General features: G+C 44.8%; 1 protein-coding gene across 1 annotated transcript in view; it reads right to left on the bottom strand.

The window, feature by feature from the left end:
- LOC148755729 (nuclear pore complex protein Nup153-like) overlaps positions 1–14,608 on the bottom strand; it is an 89,926-nt gene extending 75,318 nt beyond the window's left edge. Inside the window, exons 1-2 of the mRNA XM_088789797.1 lie at positions 13,832–14,608; positions 3,153–3,378 (exon numbers count right to left, since the gene is read on the bottom strand). Of these exons, the coding sequence (XP_088645923.1) occupies positions 3,153–3,378; positions 13,832–13,945 (340 nt within the window). The 5' untranslated portion in view covers positions 13,946–14,608. The remainder of the gene's footprint in view (positions 1–3,152; positions 3,379–13,831) is intronic.
- Between the last annotated feature and the right edge of the window lie 9,051 nt (positions 14,609–23,659).

The raw sequence follows: 23,659 nt of genomic DNA, 5'->3' as shown, positions 1-23,659 counted from the left end.
GGCACCATCTTCCTTTCTTCAGCATTCCCCAAACATGGTAAAATTGGAATCCGAGTTGGTCTGGTGGGCTCTACTGGGACCCCACCCACAAAATTCCCCCACTCCGGAGGCACTTTCTCAGAGAACAGACAGCCCCACCCAAACTGAACTCTTTCTTGAAAAGCTATCAGAGTCTGCAGGTGCCAGGTGGTCTACAATTGGCCTCGGTGTGCTCTGAGACTTTTTCTGATTAGCTCCAGGCTCAGTCCTGGCACCGAGTCAGAATCTACATTAACCTGGTGACCACAACTCTGCCCACTCGAGTGACTCCCTGAGATTCTGCATCACCCAACTTGTGTACCACACAAGGCTTATCATTGTCTGAACCTTAAGAAAGTTGGCAAGTAGCAGCAGACCTCAGGGCATTCTGGGTTTTGAAGGAACTACCCCAGGCCCGGTACTGGGGGCAGCTATCCTCAGGTCACAGTGTGGCCTCTCACATATGCCTCCAACTTTAGCACAGGGAGCAAACATCCACAGGTCACTTTGTAGCTCCTATAAGGTAGGCCCTGGCTGATCACAGGCACTGAGTGACTTCAGCCTGCACCAGAGCCCTTCCTAAGATGCCCCAGACCAACATACATGGAGGTTGGCTTCAGAACACAGCTGAGAAATACCCAGTTAGTCCCATAACCAGCACACAAAAAGGGCACAATCCCAACAGGCACCAGAGCCCACCGGGGCTAATCCCTCAGTGGGATTCCCACTCAGGGAGGTAAGCCCCCTGAACAACAGCACATAAGTTGTGGACATGGCGAAAATACAAATCACAACAAATCAGCCACAACAAATCAGCCAGAGGGCAAATTGTACCCACTTAATGCCAACAGCAAGCAAGGTTCAACTACAACAGGAGCACACACACAATTCACACAAGGGACACTCCTGGAGCACCTAGAGCCGGTTACCAGCGAGACTGTTCCAGGACCCTACAGAGCACCTACTACATAAGGCCACCTGGCCAATATAGGGACGCATAGCAGATCTACCCAATAGAAACCAAGAGAGGTAGCCACAATGAGGAAACATGTCTCAAATGAAAGTACAGGAGAAAACTCCAGAAAAAGAACTAAATGAAGTGGATACAAGCACCTACCAGATACAGAGTTCAAAACAATAGTTATAAAGATGCTCAAGGAACACAGTGAGAACTTCAACAGGATGATCATTTTGAGCTTTATCAGGCATAAGAAAAGGACATAACAACCATAAAAAATAAGCAGTCAGAAGTGAAGAATACAATACCTAAAATGAAGAATACACAAGAGGGACTCAACAGCAGATTAGATGGAACATAGGATTGAATCATTGATTTGGAAGACAAGGTAGCAGAAAACACTCAGGCAGAACAGTAAAAAGAAAACAGAATCCAACAAAGTGAGGCTAGTTTAAGACACCTCGGGGAGAACATCAAGCATAACAACATTTGCATCATAGGGTTACCAGAAGGACAAGAAACAAAGCCAGGGATTGAGAACCTATTTGAAGAAGTAATGACTGAAAAATTTCCTAACCTGGCGATGGAAGTAGACATACATGTCCAGGAAACGTAGAGACCCAAACAAGATGAACCCAAACAGGCCCACACCAAGACACATTATACTTTAAATAAAAAAGTTGAAGATAAACAGAGAATCCTAAGGACAGCAAGAGAAAGACAATCAGTAACTTATAAGGGAGCCCTCAAAATACTGTCAGCTGATTTCTCAACTGAAATGTTGCAGGCCAGAGGGAACTGGCACAAAACATTCAATGTGATGAAAAGAAAAAAAACTACAACAAAGGATACTCTACCCACCAAGTCTATCATTACAATCTAAGGACAGATAAGGAGCTCCCCAGACAGGAAAAAGCTAAATTCTAATTTTTTTTTTTTTTTCAGTAAATCAGTGTGAGATGATCTAAAATATCATAAAATTTTCACTGTCAGTTGTACCCTTCCATTTTTTTATTGATGGTGTGTATCACATACATACAACAGAAAAGGTCCTTACAACCTCAGTAATGTAACGAATAAAATTCTAGTTGGAATTGACTGTGGTTACCAATGAATTAATTCCTTTATTTCAAGGAAAATATGGCACACCTAAATGGAATTTACAGATGTAAAATGACAAACTCTCCATTCACCTGACACCTACACTAAATTCTTCAAGTTAGTAAACCCTCACAAGCAAGCACATGAGGATGGAAAAGAAGGTGTCAGAACCTGGGGATACACGCTGGTGCATACGAGAAGTCTCTAATCCAGAGAAAGAGAGAGGCTGGGGGCCCATTTGATGCTCAGGGAGGAAAATGACATGAAAGCACTCCTGTTACTGATCTACCACAGAAAGGTTCAGGTGGGTGTTGGTAATGTATTTCAAAAAACAGTCGAAAGGTACTGAGCTATACACCTTAAATGCCTATACACCTTCAAGCCTATATGACATGGATCTCAATAAAGCTGTAAAAAGTATGTAACGTGAAATGACAGAGTAGCATTTCCAAATATGCCACATGCATGGGATACACTGAAGCTATTTACTATTTGTAAACCCCCACACACACACACACACACACACAGATGCTGTAAGTGGATCCAAAAACGATCAAGCCTTAACATGCATGGTCACTCAATGACACGATGAATGAAATGCCCCATTGGTGCGCTGCAGAGGACAGAAGCCAACTGCAGTTCCACTGTACCCAAATTCCTGTGCTGTGGGAGGCAGTACCACAGTGTCAGTGTAAGAGTTGATGTCTACACAGCGCTCCCTTAGCGCCAGGGCCTACTCTGAGGGCTTTGCATGTACTACTGTTTTCAAAAGTATTTATGAGGCTACACTAGAGAAAGGAGACTGTCTTCCCCAAGCCACGTGTCTAACGATTGCTGATGTGAAAATTCAAACCCAAAGTCTAACATCAGAGCTTGCCCTCTTAACTGATATAGTGTATCTGCCTCCCTTAATTATAATCAGAAAGCCAATAAATGAGAAAGTTATCTAATTGGAATCTGATCACTATTCTCCTCCTACTTTTCAGTTAGATTTACCACATCAGACAATATAAAAATATTTAAAATTCAGACATGAAACCTAGCATTCAAAACACAATACCCACGCCCTATTTACCTTCCGTGTTACTGACTGTTGGCTCAGGAGTGATTCTGCCATCACGAATATTAGCGCTCTCCTCATCAGCACATATCAGATGGTCATCTTCTCTATTTTCCAGCCCCTGTGGTTCCTCTCTTCTAACTGCTGAGCAGGTGCATACATGTTCATTCCTGCTGAAGTAGTTCTGTAGCCATTGTGGCACAATATTCTTAATAAATTCTGTCAACTTGCTGAAAATACACTGTTGGGGGGAAACACACATAAGGCAGTTTGAGAAATGTATTTTTATATAGGTACCAACTTACAGAAAGCCACACCAAGAAAAACACAACTGTTTCCAACAAAGTTTCCTAAAATTCAGTTTCCTGAGTTAATGCTGACATACTGGCATTTCACAGATTGTACAGACATTATGAAATTCCTGCTTTTTTTTTCTTCCATAGCATGTATCCATGAGCCAATAGTTACCCCCAAATAGCCATATTATTCTAATCCTTAAAAATCTCCAATAGGCCATCCCATGAGTAACATAAACTTTAAATTTAGTAATGAGATATGCACTAAAATGTTATAATCCCAGAGAAAAGGCATCCATTTTGCTCCCAGCATATTAAAGAAGCAATACAAAGAATACCTTCAATAGCTTCCTCAAGCAATTATTTTATTGCAAAGTCTTTTAAAAGAATAAAAATCTAGACAAAACTAGGAGACTCTTTTTCGAAAAGACAGACAATAGACAATTAATCCAACATAAGAAACTCAAGAAATAATCTCTTATTTTTTTATGGTAAAATTTCGTTTTATCAAGTGTTGCCTGAAAATCTGAGGAAATAATTTTATTATGGTAACTTTAAAAAAGGAGAAAAATGTGGTGTAACAACTATCAGTATTAACATTTACTGTAGCTTTGCTACGTGCCAGGCACTATTCTAAGCGGTTTATAAATCTTATTCAATTTACTCCTCACAATAATTTTATGAAGTTGTTATTAACAGGGTCACTTTATAGATGAAGACATAAAATGCATACCATAGGTCACTTATGAGGCAGTGTTAGATTTCTGTGGAGAATAATCAGCACACAAAACTGAACAGTCAAAATGGACATGATAAAGCTCATTCCCTAAAGCTCATGAATTTCGCTTGCAGACTTTCTCTTTTCTTAATTAAAATCTAACCAACGTATCTATCTCAGCCCACAGCAGCTCAGTACAGGAAATTACAGTGAGAAAAAGAGGAGTTACTAGTGGTACAATGAATGACAGCCTCAAGAGCTCGACAGTAAAACGAAATACAGGTGATAAAACTGACCTGGAACCACTGGAAGAAAACAAACATCCCTACATTTCAGTGCACCTCTGTGGGGTAAGCGACCCTAAGTCCTCAAACTAGGACTGGTTAAAGTGTTTGGGTCCTTTCTCCCAATATTCTGCATTCAGCAAAACACAGCAAAAAAATTCCACTGAGATTACAGTACTCAATTTGGGGGCCAGAAGTAAAATCAAGTCAACGACACACATATTAAGCACAATCAATGTCTAAGACGCACTGAATACATTAGCTTTTCAAATTCCATTTCACCTGAGTTCAAGGATTAACGAAAGAAGGCTGAGGTGAGGCAAGGCTCTGCAGTCCTAACTCAAAACACATTTCTTTTCCTATACATATGAAAAAGATATTCTTTTCCTATATGTCTTTTCACCAATTGGAAATCTCAGAACAACTAGAGACATCTCTCCAACATGACCAACTCCTTTATCACTACTATACAGTCTTCCTTCTTCTTACACAGAAAACTATTCCTACTAGTTTTCTTGACTTCATAGAAAACTATTCCTACTTTTCTTGACTAGTAGGAAAACTATTCTTACTAGTTTGCTTAACTTCAGTTCTGTGCAACTCTCTTCTTCACATTACCCTCTATTAAATAGTAGTACTCAAACTATAAAATCTCCTCTCTCAAATAACTTCACTGCTTCTCTAACTATAAATATCAAATAGAAAGTCTTACAAGTAAGTTCACCAAGTTGTTGCAACTACGTTGCTAACTTTTTTTGATATCAGAGGGATTATTCATTGTGAATTTGTACCAAAACTGGATATTCAGTTAACCAAGTTTACTATTTGGAAATGCTGAAAGGTCTGCTTGAAAAAGTTAGACGACCTGAACTTTTCTGCAACAATTCATGGCTCTTGCATCACAACAATGCACCAGTTCACACGGCACTGTCTGTGAGGGAGTTTTTAGCCAGTAAACAAATAACTGTATTGGAACACCCTCCCTACTCACCTGATCTGGCCCCCAATGACTTTTTTCTTTACCTGAAGATAAAGGAAATATTGAAAGGAAGACACTTTGATGACATTCAGGACATCAAGGGTAACACAATGACAGCTCTGATGGCCATTCCAGAAAAAAGAGTTCCACAATTGATTTGAAGGATGGACTAGCACTTGTGCTGGTGCATAGCTTCCCAAGGGGAGTACTTCGAAGGTGACCACAGTGATATTCAGAAATGAGGTATATAGCACTTTTTCAAGGATTAGTTTGTGAACATAATTGTCCGACCTCACATAATCCATAATCAGCTTTCAGGTTCCTGAGCCCCATTATCCCAGAATACACCGCTGTTTTGATTTTTATCTGCTCTTTCAGCGGCCGTTATTTCCTTGGGGACCGTCACTACCCTTAGTTCTCGTCCATGGTTCTGTGCACATTCTCCTTACCTACTGAACTCCCATGCCACCAGACTCTGCTTCCCAAACTTTTGGAAATTCTTATTTCATATAGTCTGTGTAATCAGTGTTCCCCCTTGCTCCATCCAAGCCCAAGTAAAGAAAACAAGAGGTAAGAATCCAAGACTTCACGTGAGACTTAAAAAATATCTATTATAAAAACACTAGAGTAAAAACCTCGATGCCATTGTAATCTTTCAGTTACTGCCAGTTTTTAAATATATCCATTCTAACATTATTTATTTTAACAATGCAAATCTACTCTGACTTTAACACTCAGTTATTTCCATGAGGGGAAGAAAAGTAATCAAGTATTTAAATTCTAATGCAGTTATATTGAATCTAGTTTTAAATAATCTGAAACTAACCTACAAATCTAAGCTATTAGTTGTCATATTTTACAACCCCCAGAGAGGCAGTCAGCAGCCAAGTTTTCCCAGTCTACCCCGTCCAAATCCTTCTAGTCACTAAAAGTCCACTTTTCAATTTCCTTCTCAACTTCAAGAGATTGAGCCAAAAAACGTGGGCTTAAGGATTACTCTGGGTGAAAAATTAAAAAACTACAATGGGCCACAGATTTCCACTTCCTTCAACTCTGTCACTAAGGGATGAAGGAGAAACATGACCTGGCTTAGTTTCTTACAGTTTTTAATAGTTATCCATATCACAGAGGTGGCTAACAGAAAATCAACAGGACGCAAACAATGAGGACAAAAAAAGGAGTCCCTAAATGACCTGTAAGCTAGCCACAGGAGACCCACTAAAAGGCCAAAGCAGTTTAACCCCCTCAGTTACCTATAAGATATTGCCACTTTTCATCCACAATCTGTTTGAAATTGGATATAAGAGTTTATTTCTTAAATCATACTACAGAAAAGATCAATGAAATCAAGCAAACTGGAATATCTATGGGGTGTGATCACACAAAATGGTGAATATTTAAATTAAAAAAAAATATTACAGTAAAAGACATATTGCCATTAATCCCCCTCAAAATTCTCCCCCTCGCTTCGAACACACTAATCCCATCGTTTTGCCACGTTCTGAAGCAGTTATGGAAGTCCTTTTTTGTGAGTGTGTTTAGGTGCGATGTCATGGCTGCCTAGATTTCCTGAATCATTTTGACTTTGGGGAAGAGCCAGAAGTCGCCAGTGAATAAAGTGGATGAGGATACACCCTGACATTTTTATTTGACAAAAATTGCAATATACCAGAAGCTATGTGTGACACACAGTATTGTCATGATGGAGAATGAGTTACAGGACACTTTAAAACACACCTTCTCTCAACCGTAGCTCACACCCTACTGACTGCCATGAACAAGTTGAAAGTTGTCACACACTGTTAGTAAGGTTCGACATGCCACGTTCCATATTGAAGATCCCTGCCTTTCCGTTGGATGGCACTAGGCAGCAACAATTCACCGTATTTTATGATCACAGTAGAAAGGCTCCATGTCACACATCACTTCTGGTATGGCAATTTCTGTCAAATAAAAATATTACGGTGTGTCCTCATCCACCTTATTCACCAGATCAGGCACTATGGGACCTCTGACTCTTCCCCAAAGTCAGAATGACCATGAAAGATACACGTTTTGAATCGATTCAGGACATCTGGGAGCCAGGACTACACAACTAAAGACACTCACAAAAGAGGACTTCCAGAACTGCTTCAGAAAGTGGCAAGAATGATGGGATAAGTGTGTTCGAAGCAAGGGGGAGTATTTTGCAGGGATTAATAGCAACATGTCTTTTACTCTATTTCTTCCTAAATGATCAGACTGATCAATGGAAACAGTCCTTTCAAGAAAAGGCTCTGAGGGTCATTATGAATAGGATTTTCTCAGACATCTGGACAGATTACCAAAGATGGAATGGCTACAAACTAGCCAGAAGATATAGGCTCCATCCCAGAGTTCAGGGTAACGGGTGCTTAAAAGGCTGGCTGCTTCAGGAAGCCAGCAAGGAGCGCTTAAAGAGAAAGGGACAAAGATGAGGCCTGGGGTTTCGTCCCTCCCAACTACAAAGGGGAGGGGGAAGACAGAGGAGTCGCTCCCCAGCAGGCACCGGTAAGGTGCGCGTAAGTCCAGAGCTTGGGGGGCCGTGATGAGGAAGCACACGGTAGGGATGCGCATAAGTCCATAGCTTCAGGGACAGATGGGTACAGGCCCATCCCAAGGTCTGAGGAGGCAGTGGATGCTCTGTCTCAGAAGGTGTTTCAGAGATGGGGGATGGAGAAGAGACACCCTATTCCCTATCTCCCACTCTGTCTTTTCTTATAGAAGGGTAACCAGTCTCTGTCCTTCGAGAATCCCCACTGCTCTGTATTCTACTACATTGGAACAAGTTTGACCCTGAGGGCTAAAGAAGAGGCTCATCTTCCTCTGCAATAGGATTTGGCCTCAATGTAAATTAGCTGACGGAGAAAGCTGACCTGAAACAGCACTTTAAACTATAATACCACCCTAAATTAGATCTCTTGTGTCACAGGCTAGAAAAACGGACAGAAGTGCCGTATGTACGGGCCGTTAAGGCCCTCAGAGAAGACTTGGATCTCTGTCACTCCTGTAAGATAGACCCTACAGTTCTAGCCGTATGAACTCATCCACCCAGTGGTTCTGATCTCGGACAGATCCCAGGAGAGGTCCTGTGACCCCCCTCTCCCTAAGGGACCAGAGGAGACAGCCCCTCCTAGCTGCCCCTCCTCAAACTCACAAGGGCTTTTGCCTCCATACCCAGGGTTCCCCTATGCCCCAAAGATCTGCCCCCTTGGGGAGGCAGGAAACTGAGGCCTAATAGGCAGCTCCGGGGAGTGCAGGACCCCTTCTCCATGCAGGACATCCTCCAAATAAAGACAGACTTAGGGAGATACTCAAATCAACAGGTTTTGGGTTCCAGAGGCTCGCTCTTACTTTTGACCTCTCCTGGAGAAATGTTCCTGTCATCATGGGACAAACTCTCTCTAAGACAGAGACAAATATAGAGGCTGCCACTCGCTACGCAGATGGTCTCTATATGACTTAACCCTATTTGTCCAATAGGGGCCATGGCTGTACCCAGCACTGACCCCAACTGGGACTATAACACCCCCGAGGGTACTTGGCAAGGAAATCATCTAACCTTTTGTTTAACTGAGGGCATGAGGCAAAGTAAGATTAAGCCAATTAATTACCAGACGCTAGCTACTATTCACCAGGGCTCCTCTGAGAACCCCACGGCTTTTGTGGAGCGACTCAGAGAGTCTCTCACTAAACATAGATCCTGATTCTCCTGATGGGGAGTTAATGCTCCGAAACCCGTTCATTTCTCAGTCTACGCCAGACATCAGCACGATTTGCCAATGGAAATACTGTTGCTTGCTTTTTTGATTGCCAGGAGAAATTAACGTTCCGAGGGAGAGGAATTCTAATTTATATAAAAATACTGTGTGTTTCCAAAGAAGGTACAGGATATGGAACCACATTTTTGAAGGAACTAAAAGAAAGTAGTTTGTCCCGAGGATGGTTATTTCTGAATGAGAAGAGACACACTAATGAGGACTAGGAACATTGTGAAGGAAATCTTAAGAGACTGCTATGTTTGGTTAAGCTAACTATGATTAATTAAGTAATATAAATATCAAAAGTAAGCTGATGCAGAATTAGAGATCAATTTTCTCTCTCTGCTAGGTAAGATGAAGTTTGTTAGACTATTGGTCTGCTACTGACATGAAGAAAAAGTATTCTGTCTGAAAAGCAAAGATTATATGTGTCATCAGGATAATTTTCCGTTTTATATTGTCTTAATTAGATCCCTCGTTTCTCCACAATAGAAGGACTACATTTTGCGAATCATTAAGTACCCTTCTATATTTTGGGACTGCTTGAGTTCATGTGCCCTCCTCTGTGTCAAATGTAGGCCAGTGTAAGGAAGCTTGGCCTGATGTTTGCCCTGACTGACAGGTTATTATAGCAATTCTGACCCATTGGTGCATCTTCATAAGAAGGCTCAGATCCTAGACAAGGTCAGGGCATTTGTTTAAATGTATTTACCAACTGAGACAGGGAAAACAAGGTAAGAAAGAAACAGTGACATTGGAAACGAGGCCAGAAGGAGGCCAGACTTTGAACTGCAGTTATAGACAGGCCAAGGCTAGCGCCAACTCAGGGACATGCTGGAAACCCCAGAAAAGGAACACTAGGTAAAGGAGCCTGCTTTGGATGTGAAAGCACCATACCACTGGAGTGGTCTCATCCTCCAAAGGCAGCCGTGCCCCCTGCACAAACTAAGGGGCACTGGAGGAGGGACTGTCCCCTGTTCCAAAGAAACAGGGACCAACTCCTTCCCCACAAATAGCTGTGATCGACTGAAAGGCCTGATGTGCCCAGCGGCTCCCATGAAGAAAGAGGCTGTTTCCACCACAGGAGAGGAACTGCGGGTGGCCTTTGATGTGACAGATAAGCCTGTTAATTTCCTGGTTGATATGGGAGCCATTTATTCTGTCTCAGTCACTCACTCTGGACCTATTTCCTCTGAAACCTGCTCAGTTGTGGAGATGAATAGAGCCCCTAGATTTGGACTCATACTCAGCCGATTCTTTACCATTGGCCTGTGCCTTGGCGGAAATGTACAACGAGAAAACCAGACTTTAAAAAAGACTCTGAGAAAGCTCTCTCAAGAAATCTCTCAACCATGGCTTAACCTTCTACCAATAGATCTGTTGCATGCTCATGTACGCTCACAGGCCTGCCTTTCATCTGATAATGCTCTTACATTCAGGAGCTACAAACCTCCTTCAATATGTCACCTCTCTAGGGCAGTACCAGGAAGCCCTCAGGGCCTGTGGACAAAAGGCTCTGCCCTCGCCTGCATCACAGAACCCACCCCTCACCTGGCAACCAGATACTCATCGGATCTTGGGAAGATGCTGCCCCACATCCCAAATGAGCCCTACTTGGAAGGGCCCCTTCACTGTGTCACTTTGTACCCCTACAGCTGTCAAGGTACCAGGAGTCTCAAGCTGGACACATCACTCTCGGATCAAACCCTGGAAAGGTGAGGAAGGAGAAGACTTGCCAACTGGATCCCAGTCCTCCTGCGAGGTTCTAGAAGACCTCAAGTTACTGTTCAAGAAAGTGCCGCTAAGTACTGATGACTAACCCCCTACTGCTATCTACTGGCGGATTTTTCTCTTAATTCCATTTTTTTCTTTCTTTCTTTTGCCACCTGTGTCCTTCTGGTACTCCATTAAATAATTATATACTTAGACTAAATCCTCAACATGATATTTGTCCTCCTAGTTCCATTACGTTCCCAGCCCCTTCGGAGGAATGGGAGACTAACACCCTTGTATACTTTTCCATCATAAATGCAAAGGGAAATGGCCTCTCCGACTACTGGATATGCCACAGGCAGCCTGGATGCACCCTTCCTCTCACCACTTTCAACCTGCCTGTTTTAATACCAGCCTCACCTTTCTTTTGGGGTCCCCAAGGAGTTCCCCAAGAAAACTCCCTTGGTTGTCAGGTTAGAACCCGCAGCTACAAACCTGGGCTGCATTCAGCTCACCCTGCTAGTTAACGGGTCTGATGCAACTAGGGTCAGAGCCCTCAACTGTGCATCCACATCTAGTCAATCACTTCTGCATATACCACGAGGGAGGCTACATCTCATCTGTCCATTCACCCTGTTAGCCCATTACATTTGACATATCTAGAAGGTGCACTCCAAATGCTACCTTCTGCTGTCCAGCTAGTCACAAAGCTCATGACGGCAAGCAAAATACAAGCCCCAGGAATCGGTGCACATCTCAGAAACTTGACTACCTACCTCCAAGAGCAGGAAGGGTACTGATGGGGCCCTGAACTAAAGGAAGGCCTTCTATCTCCCCATTGCAATACAGATCCTCCTTGGGGCCCAGGTTTACACGTCGCCCTCCTTGGGGCTACATGGTTTAACTCCTCTTCCCCATATCAGGCTTATACCCCCCGCCCAGGGTATCGATTTCTCTGTGGTCCTCCTCAAAATGAACTACACAATGAAAAGTTGCCAAATGGAGTCTATCATCACCCCTCCTATAGCCCTGGCCTACCCATGTACCGACAATTCTCAATCTGAAGGACAATGCACCTTAGGGTTTTGAAGCCCTCGGGGCATATCGATCACTGTTCATAACATCACTTACCCCCAACCCAATTGGGCGATAGGACCTATTCTAGCGAGTGTTGGGGTTGCCGTAGACCTAGCAGCCCCTCGGGGAGGAGCTGCCTATCACGAGGCTACTTTAACCAACCTAACAAAGTTCATAGCTGCCCTGGTTCCAGACACTGGAGAGGCCCTCCAGAACATCCAACACTCCCTCGATTCGCTTGCAAATGCTGTCTTTGACAACCAAATAGCCCTTGATTACTTATTGGCTGAACAAAGGGGATATGTGCAGTTATTATAAGATGTGCTACACTTATATAAATGCCACTAGTCAAGTGGAATAGAGATATTAAGAGGATGTATAATCAGACTGGACAAAGGCCTCACAATTTTGCAAAGGAGCATCCAACGACTGAGTCCATCTGGCAGGCATAAAAGGCAATCTACCTTCCATGACTTCGTTTCTACCCTTATTAGGGCCTTTAGTTTGTATATTACTTCTACTACTCTTTGGCCCATGTCTTTTTAAACTATTTGTCAAATTAGTATCGTCCAGATTACAGTAGTTGCACTCAAAAATGATGGTCCTCCTGAGATTCCAACCTGTTCTTTTGGAAATAGATGTCTCAGATTTACACCAGTCTCCTCTCAACACCATCACTTGCAGCTTTCGCCTCCCATATGCGAAAGTATGGGGACACCATCTACTTCCTCCTGACAGAGAGCAAGAGGATGAGACCCTGACTACAACATTGCCCCTTTCAGCAGGAAGTAGATACAGAAGAGTCGCATCATCACTTTCCTAAAAGACTTCAGGGTCTCAAACTCTTGAGGGAGGAATGATAGGGTAGGTAGATAGATAGAAAAGAACAGGAGCAGGAGGAACTTCGGCCCGGTTAGAAAGCCCTTTGCTGCAGCTCCTACTTGGATCAAGACCCCTTGCAGCTGCCCAGCGGAATTCCAGGCTTACACATACCCTTAAGGGATGTGTTTGCCCCTAAATCAAAGAAATGCAGTAGAAGAGAGGAAGACATCCTGTTACCAGAGTACACATCCTGTTTGTCGGGCCCACCAATACCTTACTAGCCCAGGATTACAGGTTTTCACATACCCCAAGGGGATGTGTTTCACATGCCCCTAAATCAATGGGGTGTGCTTACACATGCCACTAAATCATAGAAAAGCATTGCTAAATGCCAGAGAAGGGAAGACCAGGCACCTCAGGAGAAAAAGAGATAAGAGAAGGGAGAGGGTGAGGCCATCCTACCCATAGAAATAAAAGCCTTCACACAATGTAAAGTGAGGCTGCTTCCCTCTCCGGTCAGCCTGCTCCGTATCTTGGACTATACTCTTTTACTAATAAAGTTCTGCTGTTAATAATACTGCACAAACTGTCTCTTGATTGAAGTCTTTTCCTTCAAGAAGACAAGAGCCGAGATTCAAGGTCATTTTCCAGTAACAATTTTACTGTTAAACATTTCCCCCAAATCTTTACTTTCAAAACGCTGTTCTTTTTTGTAATGATACAATTTAATATCAGCAAACACGTTAGTGTTCAATATTGATCATCCAGAATAAAGCAATCTAGGAAGTCTACCTTTAAGAGTATACAATTTCTCACACCCTTTTGCTATACTTTTGTTTTTTAACAAGGTTAAGCGACACACGTACTCCCCACCTTATTATCACTGAAAAGTTTTGTAAGAGATTTTTATTAAAATTAAGTTAACATTTTCCTACTTATCCACCTGGGGAGCCAGGGCCCCTCACCGCCAGTCCCCTCCCGCCTAGTTCCCCACCCGCTGCACCACAGGGAGTCGCTGTCTAGTACCTGGCGCCATTGCCGGCCCAGCTCGTAAGGTTGAAATGACTGCAGGTGGCAACGCCTCGTCGGGATCTTGCCGCCGACAGCGCCCCCTCCTGTTCCTCCGGCCCCCGAGGCCATGGCGGAGCCTCGGCTCCTTCCCGCTACGGGGCGGGGAAAGCAGAGGCGGCCTCTTTAAAGACCCCCATCTCCCGCCCACCCCAACCCAAAAGTCCGTCTGCGCTGCCCACACGGGGGCACAGACCCACAGGTACCGCGAAGTTGCGAGCACCGAGGTGACAAAACGCGTGCTGGCAGCAGAGAAGGAGGTGGGCGCTACAGGAGCCGAGGAGCGGGCTCCGCTCCCGCAGCCCCTCGCGCACCACCTCCCCTGCGTGTCGCACGGTATCTACGATAAGCTCCGCAGAGCACAGCGAGAGCGGATGCACACGCTCGCTGCCTAACTCGACCGCCGGTCACGGGGATTCTCCCGTCGCCCTAGTCGAGCTGCCGCAGTTAAAGCCGCCGCCGCTACCGCCTAACCCTCCACTATGCGCACAACGCCCACCCGGGCGACGTCACCATCCACGCAGTCACCGCCTTTGTTCGCGTCAGCTGAAGAAATCGACTTTGGCAATAGAGACCCAGAAGGAGATGCATGGCTTGCCACAGGCAGAAAGTCAGCAGCTCCACTCCTTTTATGCTCTTGGCTGTAAACTTAGTGTGGGGACAGAGCCAGGAGAGCAATATCCAGGCTCTTGGCCTCATGTGGAAAGGAGCTGGCTCAGTTATTAGATGGCCATCAGCTGTAATCAGATGGCCATCAGCTGTTACTGGTTAGCCATTAGCCACTAATATAACTGCTGTAGCTACGCTATGGGGTTGGTGGGTTGGTTGGCAGAGAAGCAGTGGTCTGGATTGCAGTCAGCAAGATCGATTGCCTCTATCTAGCAAGTGCGGTTAGCTAGTGGCTTACATTGTGGATCAGGTTGATCCTACTTCCTATGTCTCGCCTGGCTGCCAGCTAGACTGGGGTGCAGGAAGACCCCTCTTTGGAGTACTGGCAGTTGTTTGCTTTTGTGTCTCTACCAGCAGCCATCTAGAATATAGTGGTATGACTCCCCTACCTATGGCTCTGTGGTTGTTCCTTTTTGGCCTCACCATATCCTCCGTTCTTGTGTGGGGAGCGTGACCAGAGACCCCGTGTGACACTTAGTTTTTGAAAAAGGCGTTTAATATAAAAGCAGTAACCTCCTTCCCACTCCCATTGGTTGGTAAAGCAGGCAGAAAGCAACCAGATAGTAAAAGACAGCAACTAATAATACCTTATTAAAAAACAAAAAAAGGTTGAAAAAACAATGCCCATGATCTTTAAGCCGAAACAGAATTAGGAAATATATACAGTTCCAGCAGTGGAGACCCAGATGTCTGGGTCTCTGCGGCTTAAACATTCATTTCTCCCTCGGTTTGGAGGTAGGAAGTCCAAGATGAAGGTTGAGGACATTTTGAAAAGGGGCCACGGGTTAAACCTGACAAGCTCAGGAAACTGAAAATAACCATATAAGATGGCATGAACAAAAGAAATTTCATAACTAAGGTGTGCTGTGGCGGGAAGTCACATCTTTAGCCTGAAACTTCCTTCATAAAGTCAATCTTCACCTTAAGTGACCCTGTCTATGGTCTTTTTGCACCTAAAATGACATCCTTGGAATGTTAGTAATCCCTTTTCCAGACCAGAGCAGGAAACTGCAGAATTCCACATTATTATTCTTGTCCCCTGATGACCATCTCTATGTGCTGTAAAAAGCGAACTATGAACTATCCTGTACCACCTATGTAAAAGAAGGATCTGTCTCTCCAATTTAGTTTTATCCAATCCCAGAGATTTCCTTGCTTTGCTTTCTCCCACCCCCTTCATCTACCACAAATGGATTTCTTGTAACCCTCCTCTTTTGAGTCTATGTATAAAGTAAGCTGCAAACCGCCATTTTGCAGAGCATTTTCTCAATCCGTTGAGATTTTGCTTCCTGGCAATTGTCAGTTTGGCTCAAATAAACTCATAAGCTTTCTCTTAGGCTGGATGTTTTTTCATGGACAAGGTGCAGGCAGTCCTGTGTCTGGTGAAGGCCTGCTTTTGGTTCAGACATGTGGGGGAAGGGCACAGGGACCTCCCTGGCCTGCTGTAAGGCACTGATCCTATTTGTGGAGGCTCCTCACTCCTGACCCATCCCCTTGGGGTTAGGTTTCAGCATATGGATTTGAGGGACATAGAATTCAGTCTACAGCACCCACTGTCCCCCAGTATTTCGGAGGATGTCCACCCAGAGCAGTGCACCCTTCTGCTGCCCTCCACCCCCCCAGACCCGGCACCCATGGGCAGTGTTGTGGTCACACCCACATTGAGCCTATGGCCAGCAGTGCCCGGCACACAGTGGTCCTGCAGCCGTGTGTGCTGGAAGGGGCCCAGGAGACGGTGCCCATTGAGTCTTGGACTTGAAGCTGGGCCCAGGCCCTTGTGGACCAAGTGGTGTAGGATGTTGGAGAAAAGCATGGAGACAGCCCTGTGCCCTGCCAGCTCTGTCTGCTGCCCCTGGGGCTGCCACGCCTCCCTTCGCTCCTCCGTATCGGAAGGAGGTCAACTAACGTCCCCCCAAGATGGCCATGCCCCACGCCCAGCAGGAGCCAGTTCTTGCCCTCTCTCAGTCTGCCCATGAGGGGGCGCTCCAGGAGGCTGCCCCATCGTAGGTGTCCCCATGGTGGCTCTGCTTGCTAGCCACAGGCCGCACAGGCTCTCTGTGGTCAGCCATGGGCCCTGCTCCTCCGCTGACCCATCGCACAGGACTGTGCTGCCCCGGCTGGGGATATGCCTGGACATGCTGGGCTGGGGGTGAAACCAGGTGTGCTCTCTGAACCCTGGGGAAAGCTGGATGTTAATGGAGCCAGGAAAAGGGGTGCCTGCCTCCAAGCCCACGCACCCCCGAGTATGGCCCCATCCACCCCCACCCTACCCCATGGGAAGTCGGGGGAGGGACAGAAGATGGTTGGCAAAGAAGCCAGAGGAAGGCCATAGCCCGAACCCGGTCCTGGCAGACCCCAGGGCTGGCAGCCAGCTGGGCCCTGCTCTCCTGACTGAGAGTCACCTGAACCACTGCCTCCAGCCAGGAGCAGGGCCGCCTAGGACCATCGTTCTGTCTCTGAAGTCCGTTGTTGCAGGTCCAGGCCACAGGCCGTTCTGGAGGGTCACGTGGCCTGACCGAGATGCTTTTGGAGCTCCCCAGTCCGCACCCCTGCCCCTGCAGCCGGCTACTGGCCCCTGCGCGGAGCTTCCCAGTGGGGCTGGTGCCTGCTGCTGTAATGAAGCCCCTCTTGCTGGGGGGTCCTCACTCATAGGAAAGCTCTGGGCAGGTACTCTTTTCTGCCAGGAAGACCCCTATCAGCCCTCACCTGCTGGGGATAGGGTGGGGTTCTCCCCCAGCTGTTGGTGAGGCGTGCCTGCAAGCCTGGGGCTGCTGGGCTGGAGGCGGAAGGGCACGGGGTGACCTCTAGGGCCTCTGAGTCACCAAGATTGAGAATGCAGGCCTGAGAACGGGGATGTCCGAATGGCTGGGACCAGAATGGGCAATGGCCCCTATGTATAATGGCCTCGCAGCTGGCTGGCCAGAGCTAAGGTTGTGGTGTGTTTTCCAGCATTGTCTGCACAGTGCCCTCGGAGCCCTGCCCCTCACAGACATCGGCACTCTGCAGCTGCCCAGGAAATGAGGCCTCTGACTCCAGCACCCACGAGCGCCCTCGGACTGGCCCGTCTGCCTTCCTCACCTGGCTCTATGACTGGGACTGGGAGGTGGGCTCAGAGCTAGCCAGCCCCCTCCCCATTTGCCCTTTCCAAAGGGTGCCTGCCTAGGTGATGAAGCCCCTAACTGTCCCTTGCCTCCTGCAGGAGACATACTAGCCCCATATGCTGGCGGCAGGGACACTGAGACGGCACCTGATTAGCAGGAAGCTAGATAAGGCTCAGAGAGGAAAGCTGAGCTGGGCCAGTGAGAGTTGGCAGCCGCCTCAGGCCACTGAGAAAGGTGACCAGTGCTCGTGGTGTGGTGTGAACTTGAGCCTTTACCTCCTGTAGAGCTGGCTGCAACAACTGTCCTCGCCTTGGCTCCTCATTGCTTGACCGTTCTTTTTTTTTTTTTTTTTTTTTTTTTTTAACGGAAGTACTTTGGGCCGCCTGCTGCTCTGCAGGCCACTGCGTGCCATGGCAAGGCTGCGTGGGCCTCCGGCACAGCTGGCGCCAGAGCAGGGCGGCGGGCAGCTGGCGGACCCTCAGGACGTGCGTGGGTGCCCCTCTGCCCCCGTCCTGGACTGTGATGTCCGGGACGTGGGCAGGGCATACGGGACACCTCGCCAGCTGCCACTGCGGAGCTCCAACTCTCACTAGGACACACACGTGACAGCACAGGCAGGTCAGCCCTGGAAACTAAAGGCCCCTTAGTTTTCCCTCCCACAGGACACATAGCGAAGCGCAGAGGCCACGTGTGGGTGACTGCACTGCCAGAACACAGATGAGGGGCTGCAACCAGGGTCTGGGTAGGGCGGGAAATAAAATGTTCTGGAATTAGAGGTGAGGGCTGTTTGATATATGAATGTGCTACCTGCCACCCATTTGTACACAAGATGGTTGAAATGGCAAAAGAAAATGTGTGTGCGTGAGTGTGTGTATATATATATATACACACACACACAATATACATATATGTATACATATATACAGTTTCATTAATGTTCCATTAACATATTGTATACATATATACATATAGTTTCATTAATGTTCCATTAACATATAAGGGCTTTATTATCAAACATGAGGGTTGGAATTCTGGCTTTGCCACTCTCTACCTTGACCTTGGATTAGTCAATGGAAACTTTAAAACCCACCTTATGGAGCTGTTATATCATCTATGTAGAGCACTTAGTATGTTTCCTGGTAACGCAATAAATGGTTACAATTATTACATATACAGTCAGTTCACATTAGAGGTAAGTAGTATATTACCACTAATAAAAGTGTACAAATATTAACTCCATATAGACAGCATTGTATTTAGGAAAGTGAGTGAGCTAGGCTCAAAGCCTGAATCCACAAAATGTAGAGACTGTGGGAGTTGACCGTTAGAAATATCTGGTGACCATGTAGTCCAGCCATCATTCAATGGACCAGACAGGAGTCCAGACAATTCCAGTATGTTTGTTCCACTGAGCTGTGCAGTCAAAGCCAGGACTATACCTGTTGCATACTTAGGATACTTTCCTTCTACAAACATCAATTAAAAACCAAATTAGTAGCATGAAATATAAGTGGCACTCACACCAGCTTTTTTTTAAAAATTGAAAATGTAAAATTTGACATACATCTAAGAGATCTTCATATGCAAAACCCTGTGCCAAATGTAGGGCCAAGGAAGAGTAGTGATGTGCAAGTATGGAAAAGGAACTGAACATTTAATTGCAAGCGAAACATGGAAACATAATTACAATATAAAAGAAAAACTTTGGAGAGAAAATCTGAATACTAAAGAAGTGCAAAGAGGAAATGGTGTTTGGGTGTGTGGGGGGTGGGGGCAGGGGGGAATCAGGGAAAGCTTTTTTGGTAGCTGAATTTGAACTAGCCCTTGAGGAATGAAGAGGATCTTGGCTCCAGCGGAAGGGGAGCACTTAGCAGCAGAGCATGAATCTTGGACACATAGATAAGGTTGGTTTGGACAGATTATTAAAGATTAGGGTTTCCAGGTGGGAATTCCCAGCCATTCTCAGGAATGTTTTTCACTTTCCCATTCCCGAATCCTGAGATATAAACTGTTCTCTGTTCTTCACGATGAATCGTTTCCACAAAGTGACGTCCGGTATTACCAACCACCTGAGAGCCGATTTTCCCGATTTCCCAACCAACTTTTCTTGGGATTTGGGAACGGAAAAGCAAAAATTCCCAAGAATGGGTGGGAATTCCCACCCGGAAACGCTAACGATAAATAGGAAAAATGTCTAAGGGATACATTGTGAGCAGTGCATTTATTTCCCATTGTGGTTATTATTGGTTCAAGGAGCCGATTTTCCCGATTTCCTGACCAACTTTTCTCGAGATTCGGGAATGGGAAAGGGAAAAAAATTCCTGAGAACGGGCGGGAATTCCCACATGGAAACCTTAGTAAAGATACTACACTTAGCCTGGAGTGAGAGTAGGCTCAATAAGAAGTAGACCTGAAAAGGTGGTTTGGAGTCAGATCAAACATGATTAGCATCATTTAATAGAAGGAGCTGGGCTCTAGCGTCACACAGACTTCAGGCCTGGTGTTGCTATTCAATCATCTACCGTCTGACATTGAGACATTTTCTCAAATCTCTTTTCCTCCATTTCTTCACCTTAAAAATGGAGATGTATATACTATAGAGTCTTTCAAGGATTAAATTGGATAACACAAATGAAAGGCATGCTGCATGGCAGAGATTTACTATTCTTTGAGCAGAGGATCTAACTCATTTGTCTACAGGGAGTATGGGAGAAGTGAGAGGTTAGTTAGAGACAGGGAGATTAGCTTTTTTTTCCTCCAGATTCATTGACATGATTTACATATAACCTTGTATAAGTTTAAGGCATACAACAGGATTTGGTATCTGTCAATATTGCAAAATGATCCCCACAAGTTTACTTAACACATGTCACTTCTCACATGAAATTTTTGTGAGTGGTGTAAAATAGGGGCCTAGTTTCATTCTTTTGCATGAAATTTCCCCGTCATCATTCATTAGACTCTCTTTCTCCAATGAGCATCCGTGGCTTTCTAGTCAAATATTAGTGGATCACACATGCATGGATTTATTTCTGGGCTTTCGATTCTTGTCCATTGGTCTCTGTGTCTACTTTTATGCCAGTACCATACTGTTTTGATTATGTTTGAAATATAGCTTAAAATCAGAAAATGTGATACCTCCAGCTTTTTTCCTTTGTCACGATTTCTTTAGCTCTTCAGTGTCTTTTGTGGTTCCACACGAATTTTAGGATGTTTTTGATTTCTGTTAAGAATGCCATCGGAATCTTAATAGAGACTGCATAGAATCCACACATGGCTTCGGGTAGTATGGACATGTTAATAACATTCTTCCAATCCATGAACACAGGATATCTTCCCATTTTGTGTCTTTAACTTCCTTCATCAACGTCATACTTTTCAGTGTACACATCTTTCACCTCCTTGATTAAATTTATTCCTACATATTTTATTGAGGGAGATCAGCTTTAAGCCTATGATGATAAAGTTGGCTATTAATGAAAATGAATTATAGAAATATATTTATGGGGTCCTTTTTTACACTGGTTTTGTTATAAAATATTCATTGTTCTATTAACAAGACTCTCACAGTCTTCATGAATAGGGGCCCATAAGGATTAGAGTTCCGTTCTCAGGGACAAACTGGTACCGAGAAAACCTACCTGAAGCTCCCAGATGGTGGTTGCTGCCAGTGAGGCTCAGATCACAGCGAGTGAGGCTCCCCGAACACCTTGTTGAACTGCAGTCTTCTAAGAACAATATGCAATGACAGCGGCACCCGGTGAGCCTCAGACATGGGGAAAATAACTTGTTTTTCCAGGAATACACAGAGGTGAGTTTGTGTCTCAGATGTCCGAGAGATAAAGACTACATCTTATTTCAACTGAAATTAACTCCCTGTATTGGGGAGGGCAGGAGGAGATGATACTTAAGAGGTACTGAGATCTACAATGGTCTTCCCCCTCCCTTGCGGGATTATAAGCAAATGACAAGCAGGTCAAATTTAGCCTTTGGGAGTCCTTTTCACTCCTGTCAGCTCCAGTTCATAATGTGTTAAAGGGCAGTTTGTGTCCTGCTGTTCTCACATTCTGGTGGATTGTTCTCCAGTCCAGGCCCCCCAGCAGCAGGAAGCTGTAGGAACCCCCAGCTGCCTGCTGGCACGCTGCTGGGCATTGGGACAGACTGCCTGTCCTCTAGGCGAGGAGAAAGTCTGAAACAAACCGCTCTATATTACAGATTGCCTTTTGGTTATGTTTCAGTTTAGGAGGTAGGCTCACATCACAGAAAGACACTTGTGCTAGTGTCACTGTAACAAGTTCAAGGCTGAATACTAAACGTTCTCACTGTGACTGTGAACCTGTAGCATCCTTGTCTGTCTTTAGCTCTTGTTCCAGAAAAGAAGAGAGCAAGAACTACCCAATCACATCTCCTCTTACGGCTTTTTAATTCCATGAAGTGAAGCTTTGCTTTTTGAAAATAAAGTTTAATATGTAGTTAGTTGTCTTTTTTCCCAACATATTTCTAAAGCTGGAATGTTGTAATTTCAAAAATAAGTATTGCTAGAGCAGGACAGTTTAATAGAAGATAGCATCTTTAGCATCTTGACTTTACTTAACCCTAAAGGTAGTTTTATAAAGTTATCCTTCCCATAAGGTGATGCCCTAGAAACATAAGGCTATGTTATTGCTAGGAGAAAAAGTGTGTCCACATACCTATAAACAGATGTGAGGACACCGATAATAATGTACTTTAGAAATTAACTGTTAAACACAGGCCTATACTGAACTGTTCCATGAAAGATGCCCCAAACCAGTTTACACTACCATAGTTGTAATGACAAATGACAATGTCAACGACCAAATACTACTGATCTCACACTAGTAAAGGCAATGAAAATGTGTTCATTTTGTCGTTGTCATAGATAATGTAAATATTATTAATACACAGCTGCTGTCCACGCCAACCCCCATTCTACAAAATTCAAGTAAGTTTTGGGCTCATTTCCCCTCCCTACTTTCCCCTGGCAGTTATATAAAACACTCTTCTGTCCAAAAACGTTTACATCTAATTCTTGATCACTTCAAAAAGGCTAATGTACACAACTGAGATTTTTCTGAAAAGACTCTGAAATACCATTTTTAGATACATCGTTCATATTAAGCTACCTTTAGCTACTACCGTGTTTCCCCGAAAATAAGACCTAGCTGGACCATCAGCTCTAATACATTTTTTGGAGCAAAAATTAATATAATTAATTATATTATATTATACCCGGTCTTATATAAGACCCAGTCTTATATTCTATCATATTATATAAAACCCGGTCTTATATTATATTAAAATAAGACTGGGTCTTATATTAATTTTTGCTCCAAAAGATGCATTAGAGTTGATTGTCTGGCTAGGTCTTATCTTTGGGGAAACACAGTATTTCATGGGTGGCAGGGCCGGCCCTGCTACTTGCTCTAAAGATTCATTTCAGCATTGTGCCATTATCACACACCCTGTCCTGCATGCCACAGATACTGCCCCCAGTATTGGTCAGTCTGGAACTTCTGACATTCACCACAGCGCTGCCGCTCTCTGCAGAGGTCGAGTCCTCCCTTCAAGAGGCTTGCTGCTCTGTGACATGTCACCAGACAGAGAACAAGGAGAAGACGGACCGATGAAAGCGGGAATGCAATCCTGGCTCTACCACCCTCTCCCAGTCACTAAGCTCTCTACCCGTTTTCCATTCACAGACACTTAATAACAATAGTATCTATGGCATCTGTTGCAGAAAGGATGAAATGAGATAATAAATATCAAATGTTGGGAACAGTGCTGAGTATACACTAAACCCTAGATGAATGTTGGCTGTTACTATTATTAAGCGGCAGGGACATGGGACATACAGCTGTGGAAAATCAGATGGCAAACTAATGGCAGAGTCAGCAAAGACAAACACTTCCCAATTAGACGGTCTGTATTCACACACACACACACACACACACACACACACACACACACACCCCAAGTAAATAAAATAAGATTCAAA

Source organism: Rhinolophus sinicus, chromosome 14 (genome assembly GCF_057876585.1).
Source record: "Rhinolophus sinicus isolate RSI-liver-muscle chromosome 14, RSI-T2T, whole genome shotgun sequence".
In the NCBI taxonomy this organism is placed as follows: Eukaryota; Metazoa; Chordata; class Mammalia; order Chiroptera; family Rhinolophidae; genus Rhinolophus; species Rhinolophus sinicus.
Note: the sequence above shows the minus strand (reverse complement) of the source record. Positions and strands in the feature narration are given on the sequence as shown.